General features: G+C 33.7%; 1 protein-coding gene across 2 annotated transcripts in view; it reads right to left on the bottom strand.

Annotated features, from left to right (window-relative positions):
* LOC122802641 (stomatin-like) overlaps positions 1-18689 on the bottom strand; it is a 277078-nt gene that overhangs the window by 235125 nt on the left and 23264 nt on the right. Inside the window, exons 2-3 of one of the 2 annotated variants that reach the window (XM_044072339.1) lie at positions 10824-10927; positions 2840-2912 (exon numbers count right to left, since the gene is read on the bottom strand). In XM_044072339.1, the coding sequence (XP_043928274.1) occupies positions 2840-2912; positions 10824-10927 (177 nt within the window). The remainder of the gene's footprint in view (positions 1-2839; positions 2913-10823; positions 10928-18689) is intronic. The other variant, XM_044072340.1, reaches the window with a different exon arrangement.

Genomic DNA, 18689 nt, shown 5'->3' on the forward strand with positions numbered 1-18689 from the left:
AGAATCATTTCTTTAAAGTAATCATCCTGTAACCCATCAGACTGGAGGGCTGTGACAATACAGCTTTGAGTTGCACCTTCTGACTCAATCAGTTTTTGATGAAATAAAAGTCCTGAATCTTTTTCATACCCTTCTGACTTATCTGCTTGCTTTTTAACTGCTTCACTTGCCTTTTCTGCCACATCCAACACACCAATATCTTCACTAAACACCTTCTTAACTTCCAACTCCTTCTTAAATGTAAATACTGCCTCCACTGACTAAATATCAGCAACCAAATCCACAATATCTCCCTTTTGAACCTCCATACTTTCAATTCATAACTTCCTGCTTCTCTGGGTTGCCTTCATGCCGGTAACAGAAGACAGGAAGTGCAGCTGTGAATACTGTCCCCATATGCTAATGAGTAGAGGAAGTTCCCCAAGTGTCATAAATACGGGTCTATATTAGAACACCGAACATTCAAAATGTCGAGTGTTCTAATATCGACCCGTTTTCAGCGAACGCTGAAAATATCGAAGAAACAGAAAACCAAATTTTTTCCTAGGGAAAGAATTTGGTTGTCCGTTTCTGTTGCTTCGGTATTTTCAGCGCTCTGGTGGAAAGCTACGGGTCGGGTTCAGGTAAGTGTGTGATTGTGTGGACATGAGGGTTAGGGCAGGATAGGTGAGTTAGGGTTAGGGCGCAGGTCAGGTAAGTGTGCGACTGTGTGGATGTGAGGGTTAGGGCGGGGTAGGTGAGTTAGGGTTAGGGTGCGGGTGAGGTGACTGTGCGATAGTGACGGACCTTAGGGTTAGGGTTTGGGTTAAGGTAAGTGAATAGTCAGTGGTGTATGTATAGTTTAGTGTAGGGTTAGGTGTAAGAGTTTAGGTGTATGTGTGTGGATTGCTGTTTGTCTGGTGTGCTTGTGTTGTGTGCATGTGTTTTGGAGCAGCAAATTTTTTCCCTAGGAAGAAATTCACTGTTCTGAATGTTCGATGTTTTGAATTTTCGATTGATAGGGTCCAATAGTAGAATACTCGACATTTTGAATGTTCAGTGTTCTAATATAGACCCATAAATACCACCATGGGTCTCCCCTAAAAATTGGCCACTAGCCAAGTGGGATTAATATGGTCAACAATGGAAAAGCAAAATAATATAAGGGAATATATGGCCATGTTACTTTAATTACTTACATTTCCATTGTTTCATTTTCTTGTTGACAAAAAAGTACTAAGGACCCATTCCATTTAACTGCATGCCATTGCTATATTTATATAATTTCATTATAAATATGCCTGTCTTTTCATTATTATAATTAATAATTTACAGCTCAGCTTATCCAAAACAGGTTAAATAAGCATTGAGATATAGAACTATTATCCCAATATTTTCTGTACTGCAGTATTTTAGGATTTCACAGCAAAAGAGTGCCATTCAAATTCATGGACTTCATCTATAGTTTTATTTCTTCATCTTCAAATGGGCGTAATAGAACTTCCCTTACTATGGCCCAGTAGTGGCATTACAGCAGAATGAGGGATACACATACATCAAACATTTGTTGTTTAAAAGAAAAAATATACTATAAGAGAAGAATGCACTATGTGTAGCAGCTACTTTGGCCTAATGGTACAAAGAAGTAGTAGAAGAAAAGCCAAAAACAGTGGGATGGTGAGGCCAATGGCCAGTTCTCTTTTGTGGTAAGCATGTGTTTTTATACAACATACTAAAACCTGATTGAAGCCACAGAGTTGAGAGGAAGCAGATAATTCTAGCAGCTGGTGCAGACAGGGATTGAAAGTGCAATATTCTCAGAACAGCATGTGTACATCCATACTGATGACATTGCAAAGGAGAAGAAACAGATGATAAGGCATATTCAAAAGTTGCATCCTGTAGTGTGATAGCTGTGATAGCTTTGGTGGCCTGCCACATGCCTATCAACTGTTGGGGAAAAAGTAAGTAGTGGGTAAAAGACAGACCATTGGAAACCTAAGGTATGAAGTAAGAGAAGTAATTAATACATTTAAAAAATAAATGCTATTTATGCCATCTCTAGTCTCAGAGTCAGTTTACTATCAAAATGTTGAAACTGAAAATGTTTTCTTACAATTTATCAAATTGTTTATCTGACTTTGGTAACACCAAATTACCAAAATGTTGGAAATGGTAACCATGACACTCACCATTCAAACATCGGAACTTCCAATGTTGAAAGTCTGTATTACCATTAATGTTTTTGCAGGGAAGGCAAGTCCCCCCCCCCCACTCCTCTGCATATTATATATACCAACTCCGAGATCACACTGCAGTGAGGAAAAGGGAAAATTTCCTGATCAGCACTATATCATGATCTCATTTCAAAACTTCAACTTCATATTAACAAATGTGTACTTACTTTCACTATGAGTTCGAATATTTTCAGTTTGAAATTCCAGACATTGGTAGAACACACATTCGACCAACTCGTATTCAATGAACTGCCATTCCACATTTTGATAGTAAACCCTGAAAATCATACTGCTTACCTCAGTATACCTAACCATTATATATTTTATTATTTTATTAACTGGGAAAAAACAGTAAGAACAGATGCCCCTTTTTGGGAGGTAACCCAACAGCAGTACTAGTTAAATTACATGCATAAAGTAGGCAAACAGATACTGAAGTAATCAAACATGGGATATATAAACTTACTCTTCTACACTAAAATGCAGAAGACAGTACTAATGTGATAATGACTGCTACAACAGACATTTGCCCAACAGCAAGGTACATTGCTGTTAGACAATGTGGAAGTCATAAAAAGCCATTGATCTTAATTAGTTTAGGGTAGTGTCATTAGCATTTTTACCAGGTCCTTTGGCTCCACCTTTTCCAATTCTTCCAAGCCTGAAAATGACAGCTCGTTCATATTCCTGAACAATCTGAAACAGAAACAGTAAACATATTGGAAATGATTGGTCCTTAACTGTTATGGTACAACTGTTTTATCATCTATTAATTATATGGCATGTACTATAAACTTTTTTTCTTTTCAATAAACACATTCATTAAATATCACATATGACATAGGCAATCTTATATTTATATAAATGAAAAACAAGCAAAATGACACCACTTTAGTTGAAAACATTATACATTACAGACACCATTGAAACAACTTTGGTTGCAAACATTATACATCACTTATAATCTATCCAGTCATTGTCAGTTAAGCATTATATGACTCTTCAAATCCTGCCTCTTAAACCTTGTTCCTTCTCTTCATATATTGTTTCCAGAATTCCCATTTTTTCCGATGTAATTTGCTCCTTCCCTTTTCTAAAGATCTCAATTCCAGTTGTTTTATCTATGTTACTATATTCAGTACTTCTAGCAAAGTTGGTCTGACTTTGATTTCCATTTTCTAGTAATTGCTCTTTTAGCAGCCACTATAATTAGACTCCGCAAAGCTTTAACATGTCTAGGCAATTGTGATTCTATATCATAGTTCAAAAAAATCCTCGCCCCAGTCCATCCAATCCACTCACCCAGCATCTCTTACAGAATGGTCTGCAGGGAATCCCTAAAGTCTGCAAGCTCATTAAACTCCCCAAAAATATGTTCACAGCCACCTCTTTCTTGCCCGTCACACGTCCAACATTTGCTATCCACCTGAGTAAAAAATTCTTTGTAGTCTATAGGGGTATGAAAAATACCTACGTAAAGACTTCCAGGCAAAGATCCTAAACATTCTAGACTTTTTTGCATATTTGGGATATATATATATATATATATATATATATATATATATATATATATATTTGTGAATTGCTTATCCAATCTCTCTTCCCAATCATTTCTAAGCTCCTCTAATTGATTCTTATAATTATCATGCAATTATATATGCTTCACTAATTATTCCTTTTTTTAATGGCAGCTTCTGTTCTAGATTCTATTAAAACTCTACCAGTGCTGGTCTTTCATTTAGGACACCACTATTTCTTTCTCTTTGCCTATACTCTGATACCAATCCTTGATAGGGAAGGCAATCTCTAACCTGCAGTCCAAATAAATTATTTGCCTCTTCCCATTCTATTACCTTTCCCTTTCTAGTTATTTGCTCCCAATACCTTGGTGCCTTTGTCAGTTTTCACTAATAAATTCCAGCCCCCCTCTTGCCTATTATCTGTATCGCTAACCACAGTCATTCCTATCAGCAGAATCACTTTTCTCCATTCTCATGCTGGTTTAGTTCTTAGAATACTCCCTGCTATTTTATGAATGTAATGCTCTGTATGATTTTTCTTGTTCTCCTTAAGAGTCTGGATCCAGAATCTCAATCTCTCTTTATTTCTTGAGCTTCCTCCCTGTGTCATCATCATTACTTTCCACTTTGAATTATAGTTTTCTGATTGTACTATGTATAACAGCCTTAACTGTGTTGCTCTAAAGTACCCCCTCAAATTGGGTAATCCTAGTCTGACTTGTTCTATTGGAAGAATCAGCTTATTCCACGTGACCCTTGCTGCCTTCCTTTCCTGGGTAAAATCCTTCAACTCGTTTTTAATTGCTATCCACAGCTTCTCCTCTGGTTGATAAAAATATACTTGACCTGTGTATGTCTCTTCCCACATATCCTTAGTTGCCACAACAGAGTCATTTTGAGTCCATGCTCCTCAATACTTAATTTTATCATGTTCCCATAAATATGGGTATTGAGGGTAAATAATTTAGTGCTTTTGTCTTTGTTTTAGCTTCATTAATTTTGTATCTCAAGAAGATTTGAAAGTCTTAAAATGTTCCTCAACACTGTAATGTCCCTTTCTGGTTTTGTCATGCATAAAATAATATCATCTCCAAACAGAGCCAGCTTTTCCTGACTACCATACCAACTATATCCTTGAATTTCTGAGTCCCTTATTTTCTTTGCCAATGGTTCTAAATATAATGCAAACAACAAAGGGGAAAACAGACAACCCTGCCTGGTTCCTCTACTCAAGTAAAAGTTATTAGAGAGGATCCCACCCACTTTAATTTTCACCTCCGATCCCCTCATATATACTCCTTATCAACCTTATAATTGTTTCAGGGAAAGCACATGCTTTCATTGCCCTGCTCATGAAGTCCCAGTCTACTCTGTCAAAGGCTTTCTCTGCATCAAGACCCACCAATAAAAGTGGTATTTTCTTACATTCTGCATACCTCTGGATCATCAGTGTTATGGCATGTACTATAAACTTTATGCAAGACATGATTCTGAAGCTACATCATACAATAGCTAGCTATAGTTCCATTCAGGCCTATAGTTTAAAAATGTCACTGTAATCCACTACATGTTGGGGCAGGAATGGACACTTCTTCAGCCCTGCCTAGAATAAAGAGGTAGACCAAGAAGAATGAGTGAGGAGTGATAGATAGTGTTTGCTTCAAAAATCTAAACTAACGCTGAAGACATCATGCTGAAAGTTAAACAATAGCATATAAAATTCTGAAACTTTAAATACAAGTTGTCTGCTTATGGTTGTCATGGATTCTGAACAAATATTGAAATCTTGGGCAAGGCACAGGACACTAACATGACACTCTGAAAGGAAATGTATAGTAAAAGTGCAGCCTGAGGCATACTTCAATGTGTTCTGATAAAAGGTTTTTACTTTTAATGTTGCTAAAGTGTGGCCTAAGGGAACTACATAGTGAGCTAAATTTATAGCCAATGTGGGTTGCTCTTCCATCAATTAACTAACCACATGCTCAGAAGAGTTATGGACAAAACATACCCAAGACATATATACAGACTAAAAGAAATCGAAGAAAAATGACATGTAACCACATCCCAGCTACACTGTGCTACACAACTCCATGAGTGAAAGCTACAGACAGATGTATAACATACTAGGGTAACAGAGGTTTAGGGGGCTTATAGGATAATATAAGAACCGAAGAAACTTCAGAGCTTTTTAAAAGTGTAAGTATCTGAAAGGCATGACCTGTTAGACATGACACTGTAGCTTTTATTATGAGTTCATGTGTTGATTCTTCAATGCAGCTTAGAAAAAGTCATAGTTAGATGAACTGATAGGATAAATCAAATATCAACTGCTTGACACCAAAATAATCAACCTGTGATCTATTTATTTCTTGGACTGACCCATGTATGCAGGTGGAAGGCAGTGTGGAGTGCAGACCAGTGGTTCACAATGCCCTCTATTCACCTAATACTAATGTTGTTATCAGATTTCAATATTTTTCAGAATATTTTTAAGATACAGATGAATGTGTATAGAGATAACTAAAGTATAATTTAGCATGTATGGTTTTGTTCAGTTATATTTCAAAATACGTTGCAAAATGTTTTTATATATGGAATATTTGATTATTTTCATTTGTTTTTGCAGAACCCAAAATACATAAATATCTGACTTCCCCACCCATAAGATCTATAGCAGCTGGGAAAGTCTTATTGAACTATTGCTATTTTTAATACCACTGCAAATCTTTAGTTATCCAGCTTCCTTCTTGTATTTTGAATGCAAAATGTTTTTTATCCAGACTGAAAACTGTTTTGTCACATAGTGTTATATCTATCAAGCAGATAATTTTTGTCACCATAGATAAAGAACAGAAGACATCCTGTTGGTTGCCAGTCAGTTGGTTGACACTCAGAATGTGAAACCTGGAAGATAAGATCACAGGCATCTTTTCATGGGAGAGAAGAGTGAGGAGGTGAGTGCTGTGTTTGCCTCACTTTCTCCCGCTTCTCAAAGGTTGTGCATTTGCAAAGTTGATAAAAATCTAAAACGACACTGGAGGCAGGACATACTCAAACAGTCAAGTTTATTTAACTTCTGTACTAAAATATTAGTTCACTTGGCTAGCAAATGTATAACTGTTATCCATTCCATACAGTCTTTCCAGGATGCTGTGCATCTCACTATAATCAGGAAAGTCTAGAGCTTTAGGCTTCTCTCCTAAGCCCACGTCTCAGTCTCAGGCTCAGATACTCACACAGTTCACTCCAAGGCTGTAGGCCTCTCTTCTGGGCCGCATTGTCAGTTCCAAAATCAGGTACATCCACAGTTTATACCAAGACTGCAGGCTTGTCTCAGAGGCCCCAGTCAGTCTCCAAAATCATGTATTTCCTCCTATCCACAAGTTATATCTACTGGTTAGCCTATCTGGACCCAGTTTCAGTCCATGTTTCCAGGTCTTCTTCTCAGCGCTTCTTCACTGAGGAACTACCTTACTGAATTTAGCACTATAGGCTACTAGGGTAACTAGCAATTAAGTTCATGTGATTGACTATTTCCTGTGCGAAACACTGTGAGAATATTCCCATACTCCACACATTGTTAAACCTTTTGAAAACATTCAAAGACCCATACACATTTAATATATATATATATATATATATATATATATATATATATATATATATATATATATATATATATATATATATATATATATATACATATATATATATACATATATATATATATATATATATATATACACATATACACACACACTATATATATATATATATATATATATATATATATATACATATTGGGGGTACAGGGGGCTTATGTTTGTATTTTTTTACCTTCAGATTACCCCTGTTGACCTTCCAAGGACTTAGATACGACAAGTTAGTATTTATAGTGGACCAATATAGAAGCCTTATGTATGAGTATTTTAGATACCATTAAATATTGTTAAAGACATTTAGTATGTCTGCTACACATTATGTCTGTGCAAGAATTAGTTTTAAAAAAGTGCCATGTTTATCTATAGAGAGAAAAAATGCAAAGAGATTGCTAAGAGAAGTGGTCAAGTCCCAGAATTATGCCAGCTCCTATATAACTCAAGGAAAATAATTTATATATAAAACAGAATTCTCCAAAGGAATTCCCTGTCTTTGTCTTTTTATAGCTGACAGTGTATTGTGAGGATTAGTTCTGTGGTTCAAATTCAGATGTTTATGACATATATTAAGACTATATCAGAGAACTTATATTATGCCAGATGAAAGACAATAGTATCATTGTTTTTGCTGTCACTATATCAAAAATACCCGATAACTAGAAGTTTAGATGTTGTGGTATAAAAAAAGTCTCTTAAAAATGCATAGCATTTTTATCTGCATTTAGTATGCAGGCTCAATTTAAAATTGTGTTCTGAAATTAGTTACCTGTAATTTCACTTTTAATGACAGTTGACCATGTCTTATAAAAGAAAGCTAGTAAAGTATCTGTAAACTTCTTTTAAAAAGGTTATCAAGAAAAAAATTAATACAGATATTTTTCATGGGGCATCTGTGCAAATAAAATCTAGGGTTTACCAGTTTTATATCGGAATACAGATATTAAAGAGTTTGAGTGCAGCAGATTTTAGTAGGTCTGTACTATTTGAATGCTTCTGATGAGATTTTATTGTCAAATAAATGGTAACAAACACTCAGTAGTTCCTGCTTGTTTGTGCCCATGATGACATAGGAGAAGCCAAAGTGAACTATATACTCCACTTTTTATTTTTTTAATAATTATATATTTGCCTATAGCCAATTTGGGTCTTCTGCTGTGGTGAGGCATACTCTATGGGCCCATTAACCACCTCAGTCCATTCATGCTTTAACCAGTTAACCCAGCAGTCACCAGTTCACCCCACCTTGTAAGATGGTGAAAGAGAGTGGAAGGCAGATACAGTGACAGACAGCTACCATAGCCATAAACAGAAATATGATTTTTTTTCTTTAACTTGAGTAATGGCCATATCCTTATGTGTTGGCATCATATTTATTGGCCACTGCCTGCAATAAGGTATGGTCTAAGAGCATCCCAGCCCTAAATTCAAAAATGGTGAAACTGCCCAAACCTGCCCAAGTGCCCAGTCTGGGTGCTGATATGAGCTCCTGGTTTCCACTGGGGTAAGAGAAGCTCCCATCCCTAAGCTCTTCTCCCTCTCTCTCTCTCTCTCTCTCTCTCTTCTCTCAAATAATAACAAATAATGCTCTCACCTAGGCCATCTGTCTCCCACCTTCCCTTTTAATGAATATAAATGTCCAGATGTAGTGTCATCTACCTCCTGACTCACCTTCCAGTAATAAAACTAATTGCTAATATTTAGGTTGTCTTGCTTCTACTTCCCTCCCCATAATAATAAAAGTAAATACCCATCTGAGTCATCACCTGAACTCCCTCATATCAATAAAAGTAAATGCATCTAGAGTTACCACTCCATCCCACAATAAAAGAAGAAAATGTCAGTACCTATGATCATCAGTACTCCCACAGCCCTGTAATAATAAAGTAAACACTCATATATAAAGCTGCCCCATCCTACCTGAACAGTAAATATACATATGCACCATTAACTGTTCCAAAGTAAATGTGAAACTCTTAACTATAAAGAAAGCTTCAATATGCCTTAGGCACATGAAATGCACTATGTGTCACCATGTAATTAAATATATAAGATACAGTATAAGTATGCTGAATTACCTGAATATGGTCTACATGAAAGTCTAGCAATACAAAACTCATGAACAAAATATATTGTGCTGTCTGGATGCATCTTTACTAAGATAAAAAGATGTGAAAATACCCATTATTGCTTACTTTTGTATTTCATACTGGTTGAGACCTGCTGATAAATTCACATGGATGTTTCACAAGGATATTATTTCAAATGAAAAAAAGTATTCACTGTAAACAGTTTCTGCATTTGTTGACATATTTGACATATTGCAGTAGGGCATTCTAACAATTATCAGCCATAGCCTACATTTTAGATTACAAAAAAAAATCACCACAATATGTTTGAAAAAACTTATAAAAAGTCACAGAATTATGGATGGTCAAAACAGAATTTAACTTTATAAAAACATGCAGTCTTAGTAGCTCAACAAGTAGCAGACCTGCTTTTTGGTGCAGAAGGCACACCAGGTAGTTGGATTTTTTTTTTCAGTATTGACACTGCAGTGCATCACAAGGGTACCTGAGTGTGCCATGCTTTGGATAAGATGTTTAACTGAGACACCATCTATCTGAGCTGGTGATAGCTCAGATGAATATAAAGGATCCTGTGGAATTTATCAAAAAGAGCAGGGGAGGTTATTCAGTATCCTGGCCAAATTTCTACTAGTCAGCATGAACACCACCACAGATCTCTTCTGGAAAAAGGCCTTTGTCCTAGTGGAACTGATACAGAAAACAAATACATAAATAAAATAGAGGTCCTATGTGTTCCCACTCTAACAATATAGTATCTGTTACACAAGACTCAAACATATATAGTACATTAACAGTATTCACTATTTACCCAGAAAAATAACAACAGCTGTTCTTCAGTCACACATATCCAAGAAGTTAAAGTACCATCAAAGAAAAAATAAATTTGGAGACAACAGCAGATAATAATGATGTTATTTTTGTAGAAAGAGTTGCATTCACTAGTTAGAAGCTACTGTAGCAACAGACATTCTTAGTAAAATTAAATTTGCTAGAACCTATGAACCTATAAAATGGGTGGCGAAAGCCAAACACACTCTGGCTAGGCTTATAAATGCCCTAGGGCAGATAGCCTAGTATGAACCTATGAACCTATGAACAAGTGTTTAAGTTCCTTTTCATGTAGAACACTACTATGTCATCTCATTTACTAAAGTGATTTTTTTAAAAAGGAAGTTATTCATACTTAGTTTTTTGTTCCATCCAGATCATACTAGCAAGATAAATTTTATTCATTGCTATTAAATTCCCAGCCTATCTTTATTCAAATTAAAATTTCACTCAGAATTGAAACAACTAATTTTTACATGCTTTTAAATGACCATTAAACTAGGATCTCACCTTTATACAACTCCAGATAGTTAAAGGGAATGTGAAGAGTACCAGGAAAAACGAACAAATTACCAAGAGGTAGCCACAGTAGCCAATCCCGCTTTCTGTATTATCTGTAGTAAAAAGGTATACTGTGAATTATATGAACGGTTCGAGTTTGATTCTCAAGGTAACAAAATTAAATGATGTGATTATAAATGAGTTTGTAACTATCATCTTTTTTATCTATCAGTCAGTCTATTCTTCTACCTCTCCATCTACCATCTTTCTAACTCTTCCTAACAATGAATGTGTGTGTGTGTGTGTGTGTGTGTGTGTGTGTGTGTGTGTGTGTGTGTGTGGTGAATGTTTTTACATTATTCCCCAGTTCAAAAGCAAAATACCGAATGGTAGAATGTTTCAAAAGCAAAACAATCACCTTGAACATTAAAGAATACAGTTTATGTGAAAAAGGCTGAATGATTACTTTTAAAAATGCAGAACAGTTTCAGCAGTTAATTTTCATGAGTGCATTGATATTATATGTAATTGATTCACAATGAAAAACATAAAATAATCAACTAGTAAGAAGTGCAGTAGCAAAACCTGCTTCTACATAGACAGCTAGAATACAGTCATAATTGCAGAACACATAAGAGACTGTGAACATATTTAATTCCAGCGAAGATCTAATAACCATACTTTAAAATTTAAATAGGTCAAAATAAAGGTTCCATACAACTCAAGGAATTATAAAATTACAGCAAATTTTCAAGATGAGGAACAGTTTTCACAGACAGACCAGTCATACTATGACTATAATCTTTTTTTCATTCAGGACATATTAAATATGTATGCAATAATGCCTGAGTAGGTGGTTGCTATAGGGAAATAATGAACTGTTCATTGGTGTTGTTACTTTCAGAGGGTTCATTATTTACCTGGATGACATCATTGCTCTTTGAAATGGTAACAATAATAATTTAGTATATAGGAGAATGAGTATTTATGTTAATTGGAAGTGATAGTTTCTGAAGCAGACTGGCTGTCAGTCATGAAACAGCTCACTTTGCGTTCTCCCTCTATCTCATCAGGGGGTGTGACTCTGCATAAAATATAGTGAATTTTTATCATACTGATTTATTTTATGAAACACATGTATGTGATTTTATAGTATGAGGTTAGCAGAGCCCAAAAAGTTTTGCTCCCCAGCAGATACACTTTAATTTTATTTCCTTTAGAAGCAGATCATTTTGAGATTGTCATCATACCTAATGGTACAGAAAGTTTAAGTTATTTTAAGAGAACAATAAAATCTTCAACAAACAATACAATTTTCAAGTAATCATGTATTCACATAGCAAATAATACCTTTACTTAGTATGCCAACAGACTAAATAATATATTCGGTAAGGGCAACAATATAAATATTAGTTTCTTAGTATTAGGAGATTAGATTTGTAATTGGGAGGAGGGGTAATTGATTTCTTAGTATAAGTTCAGTGGTTGCTAGCATAGGCCATACAAAATACAACATACTTTTGTATCGGATCAAGTGTTATTTGAGTTGTAAATATTTATATCTTAGTCAGAGGAAGGCCATTACATTTGAATAAAAGTTTTTTTTAAGTGAAGAATGATCCAACTGCTCTAAAGTAGTGTTATGAAAATAATTCAGATAAAACAAGAACACTAAAACAATTAACTCTTGGCATTCTAAGAAACAATTTCATTAATTCAGAATGTTGTCCACTGAATTTCTTTATTATTTGTTATTTAAATCAAATTTCCAGATTTGATAGTATGTTTACATTAGCATGCGCATATGGAATGCATAGTACATTTTATCTTTTTTCATTCTGTGCCACTGATCTCTTTTTGTATTCCATTCACCTAGTAGTTGTTGAAAAGGGTTCAAAAGGCAAAGTTATCATACCATTTACAAATAAGCAAATAAATTCCCCCAAAATTGCCAAAGACATAAAATTCATTACTTGATATAGTCCACAAATGAAACTAAATATATACAAGAACCTGCTTGACTTCTATTTACCATTTGTACATTAGGAAAACATGCTTATGTGGGATCATCAGAAAAACTGAAAATAAAGAGCTAAGTCAAAAAAAACAAGGTTATCAAAATGTAATAACCACACTGATACCACAGACCTCTAAGAGTTTCTGTTCTTTTACCACTGCTTATTAGGCTACAGGCAGAGACAGACCCTAGAATGGAAATGGTATTAGGCAATGGTTCTCATTAAAGCTTTTCTTCAACTCAGCACAGTACAAAAAAGATTGTTTAATGAAGATGCATCCTCTGCTTTTAGTGTCATGGAAATACACCAGACATATCCAAATTAATTAAGAAATCATAACCAACCAAAAGAAGAATATAAATGAGACCCCACAGTTTTCTTTGACAGAACTTATGATGCCTGCCTGTATCACTGAAAACTAGTATTTTCAGCATTTTATATTAAGTACTTCAGTAAAGTTAAGCTATTTACATATATTGGATGGCTTGCAGCCTCTCTCTCTCTCTCTCTATATATATATATATACATATATATATATATATATATATATATATATATATATATATATATATATTGTGTGTGTTTTAAAGCAACCATGATCCTTCAGAACAGCAAAATGAGGGGGCGTGGCTTGGATGGAAGCCTGATAGCAGCATAAAATCTCTGTTCTGCAGCTTTTCAACTTTCCTGACAGGATTTATTACTAAAGATCACCACAAATAATTTCAAATTAATAGTTTTATAAAGTAGAACTCAAAAGCTTTCTTTTGGTGTATTTTTCATCTAAGAATCTCCAGATTTTCCTGTCAAACTAACAAGAAGAAAGAAGGAAGGGAAAACTGCACTTAAAGAAAAGATGAGTCTTTTAAAATCTACACAGCAAGACAGCTCTCTGAAGAGATACACTCCATTCTGGCAAATATCCAAGACCTAATAACAAAAATGGACAAACTAGATACAAAAGTGGATAAAATAAAAGAAGATTCCAATAAACAAATTGAAATACTGAGTGACATTCTAAAACAACAGAAAATACAAATTTCAGCAATAGAAGAATCAGCCTCGGATATTGACAGCAGACTGATAGACGCAAAGAAAAATATAGAATCTCTCCTATTACAAAACAACAAACTCATCAATAAAGTAGATGATTTAGAAAACCGAACCAGAAGAAATAACATCAGGATATACGGTATACCAGAAGGAATGGAAGGAGACAATATGATTAATTTTTTGACAACATGCATCCCTAAAACAATAAATTTACCAGAGGCTCTTTCTTTTGGCTTTGAAAGATCCCATAGATCACTAACTACAATCCCATCAAACAATAAGAAGACATATCCTAGATCAATAATAGCAAAACTAATGTCTAGCCAGGACAAAGATCTGATCTTAAAATCAGCTTGGGCTCTCTCTCCTATAAAAATGACATATTAGTTATAAATAACCTTTAAGATAGAGCTTATATTTTATGCCTGTTTTTAAACAGTATGGAAGTAAATGTGCTTAAACTGCCATTTTTCTACAGTACATTAGATTTGCAACACAAATAAACTTGCAGCATTTTGCGAACATTTTTTTTTAATCATTTGATACATGTTAAATAGAATTCCCGCCTTCTTACCTAAATGGCTTTGAAATTAGAGTTTTTGAAAGCAGCTCGAGCCTTGCAATCTATCCACAAGCTTAATTTCTTCACAGAAACAACTGAGATGCCTAGCAGAAACTGAACAATTGACCTCTGAACCTCTAGTTCCTCTTTGAGAGCAATGGACCAATCGAAATGCTGGAAAAATGGCAAAGTAACTCAAAACATAAAAGGAGCTTTATTTCAATATACCTGACAAATAAAAATAACTATCTATATGTTTTACAAGGTTTATAATGCTGCTTGAATAAGAAGGTGCTTTTCTGTTGTCAGGGCAACAGTTCCAACGTAATGATTGCACTGCTGTTAATTTGTAGAGGGGTCCTCCTGATTTTGCCTCATACTGTCGTGCTGTTCCTTCTAAAATGCTTCATTTCCTGGTAAAGCACTACATTGCATTCAGTCAGTAACACAAGTAATACATAGTTATTATTGTTTAGAAAATGAAAGTTAATACAACACGTGTTGTATTAACAGGAATTCAGATAGAGTAAGGTTTTAAAGCCATTATTTTTCTTCTTCGCTGCTGATTGTTCAATAAAGAAGTTAAAAGCTTTGTTATGACTGAGCAGCCACTGTTGTATGTATAATCTATATATGAAGAATAATCAGGAAATTGACAGACAAAATGATTATGTCTTCCTATAAAAATGCTACACACATTCATATTAATCTTTGGTATGCAAAACAATCCTTTTGCTGCATTCACTGCTAAGAAAGCCATTCCACTAAAATAAAAATGAGTTGTGAAGTTCCCCCTTTTTGTGCAACAGAACTGCCACTAAATCCTGTGCTAGAATCAAGTGGTCTTGCTCGCAATAACTCAAGCAATGGACTACCTAATCTACTCACAGTATTCATCAGCAGTGCCAAATAGCTGTAGAAAGAGATGTACTACCTACAAGAAATAAAGTGTCATAAGATTTTGAAAATGTCATGACTTAATTGGACATTATTAAGTTAAGGTACTGTCCCTCTTACAAACACACACCTTGAAAAAGTAATGCAAGATATTCCATCAGGTCATTGGGGGTGTTGTCCTGATAAAGGAGGAGTACCAATAAAAATATAACAAAAAAGCAGTACAGCCACTTAATACAATACATTTCTTGAACACTGGTTATGTGCAGAGATGGTGCACAAATGCATTACATACTAAAGAAGTATTGGTTAAAACATCAATGCTAAAGCATTTCACCCTTAGTTTTTGTAATAATTTTAAGGGATACTGTGTTATACTGTTGCCATAACTTGTTAACTTTATGATATGATGAGTTTTTTTTTTTTCTCTAAGTCTTATTAGTACCTTGCAAGACACATTATAAGAAAATATAGAGATTAACCAAATATTAAATGTTAAAATATTGTGGATATTGTGGATGAAGGTCAAAAAATATATGTACTATTGCATACTCCTTTTCTTTTTTTTTTTTTATACTGTTTCCCCAACTTGACACCCCATGAAATATAACATTTGTAGTAACGTACTGAAATTTTCTTAAATTTTATATGACCTAGTTTATTCAAACAAACTTCTGTTTTTTGGGGAGGGGAAATGAAGGTTATAATAGAATAAATACTTTAATTAATAGATAGTTTATGCACACACAAATTTAAAAGTTTGTTGTTACCATTCTCTGAATGATTGATTGTAAGAATAGTAAGGTATTATATATTACTTACATTTAACCTTAATCAAAATATTAGTTCATATAGACTCTACAATATATAACCCTATCTTCTTTTTGGTTATTAATGAAGCATGCAGTTGCAGTGACCCAATGTTATTGAATATGTGTTGGCAGACCTGTGGCTTATATGTAACACATATTAAGCCAGGAACACTAGGTTCCATGAAGAAGGATGTTATTTTAAACACTATTTTACCTTCTTTAGTTGTTACAGAAACTCAGTGCATAACAAATTTTGTTATAACCTACAAGGTTAATTCCCTAGGAAATCATTAAAGCTATTTTGAACTATTATACATTTTAAATGGTCTTAACGTATAATTGTCTATCATTGAATGTTAATGGGCTAAATAACCATATTAAAAGAGCAAGCATTAATAAATACCTTTCTTTACATAAGGCTGATATAGTATTTCTTCAGGAGACACATTTAATATCCCAAGACTTAAATAAGCTAACACTAAAAGACTATAAAATATTGACTGGTTCCCAATTTAATTACAAAAGAAGAGGTGTACTAATTCTTTGGAAAAAAGTCTAAGGCTTCCTGAAATTATAAACACATATATAGACAAAGAGGGTATGTTAACTTTAGTAGTAATTAAGCTTGAAAGGAAATACTGTACACTCATAAACTCTTACTGGATCCCTGGAATTGGTACAAAGTCAGTAAAGAAATACTTAGACATTATAACTTTACATTCTAGAGGAGAAATGATAATCGCAGGGGATTTTAATTCTATTCTTTCATCTGATGAAACTACGAGTTCTAAAACCTTCAAGACCTCCCCTGTAGCAAAACACCTACATAATTATATCAATACAAGAAATTTAAAAGACATACACCATATAAAAATCCCCTCTTCCCTAAAGTTCTCTCACTATTCATATAGGTTTGGGACACAAACTAATATAGATAAAGTCTTAGTGTCAAATTCTTTACAATCAAAAATAGATAATGTATTATTCATATATTGTCCCCTTTCTGATCATAATGCCATTACTTTTAGTATAACTTTTCAAACTGAACCCTTAATACATTGCCAAAGAATACCAGCTTATATTATTGAAATAAAAGGCTATCAAGAATGGATGTTATCAGAAATTAATCAGTTTTTAGAAACAAATAACAATGGAGAAGTATCAGATACAATTCTATGGGACACCCTCAAAGTTGTATTATATGGAAAAGTTAAAATGTGGTATATGCAAAAAAGAAAGGAATGGGATAAAAGACTAAAAGATATTCAAACTGAATTAGTATAACTTAAAAGGTAATCTAACACCAAATGATAAGAAAGTCTTAGATAATATAAATAAATTAAACAAAGAATATCAAAATGTATTGCAACACAAAATATCTATAAATCTAGAGAAAATTTAATTATGTTCATACTCTATCAATCCTAAAAGTCTACATAGAATTGCAGTACGCTCAAAGTACTTGAAAGAAAGAAATCACATAAAAGAAATTACATATGTTGAAAATATGAGAAAAATAAAAGCTACAAATTTAAATTCCATACTACAAGGTTTCAAAAAACATTATGAGAATATAAATACTCTCAAACCAATAAATGAAAATATAAATCTAGACAAATTCTTATCTGATAATATTCTAAAGACCTTATCCCCTGGGAATATTGCTAAAATTGATAGACCTTTCACATTTACAGAACTAAAAAAAATCAAATAAACAACTTAAAAACTAATAAAGCACCAGGGTTAGATGGTTTAATTCCTGAAATATATAAAATCCTTCCTGATAATACCTTAAAAATACTACTAAACACATTTTGGGAAATCAAAACAACTTATAATATCCCACCATCATGGTGATATTCATTAATCTCTCCCATACTTAAACCTGATAAAGATCCTACTTCCTGTTCCTCCTATAGGCCCATCTCACTATTAAATATAGATTATAAGATTTTCATGAGCATAATATCAAACAGAATCAATTCCATTATACCTAGCCTAATAGAGGAAGATCAGATGGGTTTTATTAAACAAAGAAAAGCCCAAGATAATATAATAAGACTTCTGACTCTTATAGATTTAGCTAATAAAAATAAAAACAAATTAACAATAATGAGTCTAGACATAAACAAAGCCTTTGATTCACTGAGTTGGTTCTATCTATTTAAAGCTTTACAACACTATAAATTTTCCCTACATTTTATAAAATTAATTAGAAACCTTTATGAAGACTCTGTTTCTTTTGTAAAGATAGGCTCTTTCTTATCCCCCTCATTTAAACTTACAAAAGGAACAAAACAAGGTTGCCCTCTTTCCCCTTTAATTTTTGCTCTAGCTGTAGAACCACTAGCCAATTATATTAGAAATAATGTTCATATTAAAGGCTATAATTTAAATAGTAACATATTTTCAAAGATTCAGCTATTTGCGGATGATTTGTTACTAACTAGTGGAGACATTGATACATCTTTAGATCAGCTACTTAACACTTTAGATTTATTTGAAGGTTTATCTGGACTAAATTTTATCATAA

This window comes from Protopterus annectens, chromosome 5.part0, assembly GCF_019279795.1.
Source record: "Protopterus annectens isolate FY-2018-M chromosome 5.part0, PAN1.0, whole genome shotgun sequence".
In the NCBI taxonomy this organism is placed as follows: Eukaryota; Metazoa; Chordata; order Ceratodontiformes; family Protopteridae; genus Protopterus; species Protopterus annectens.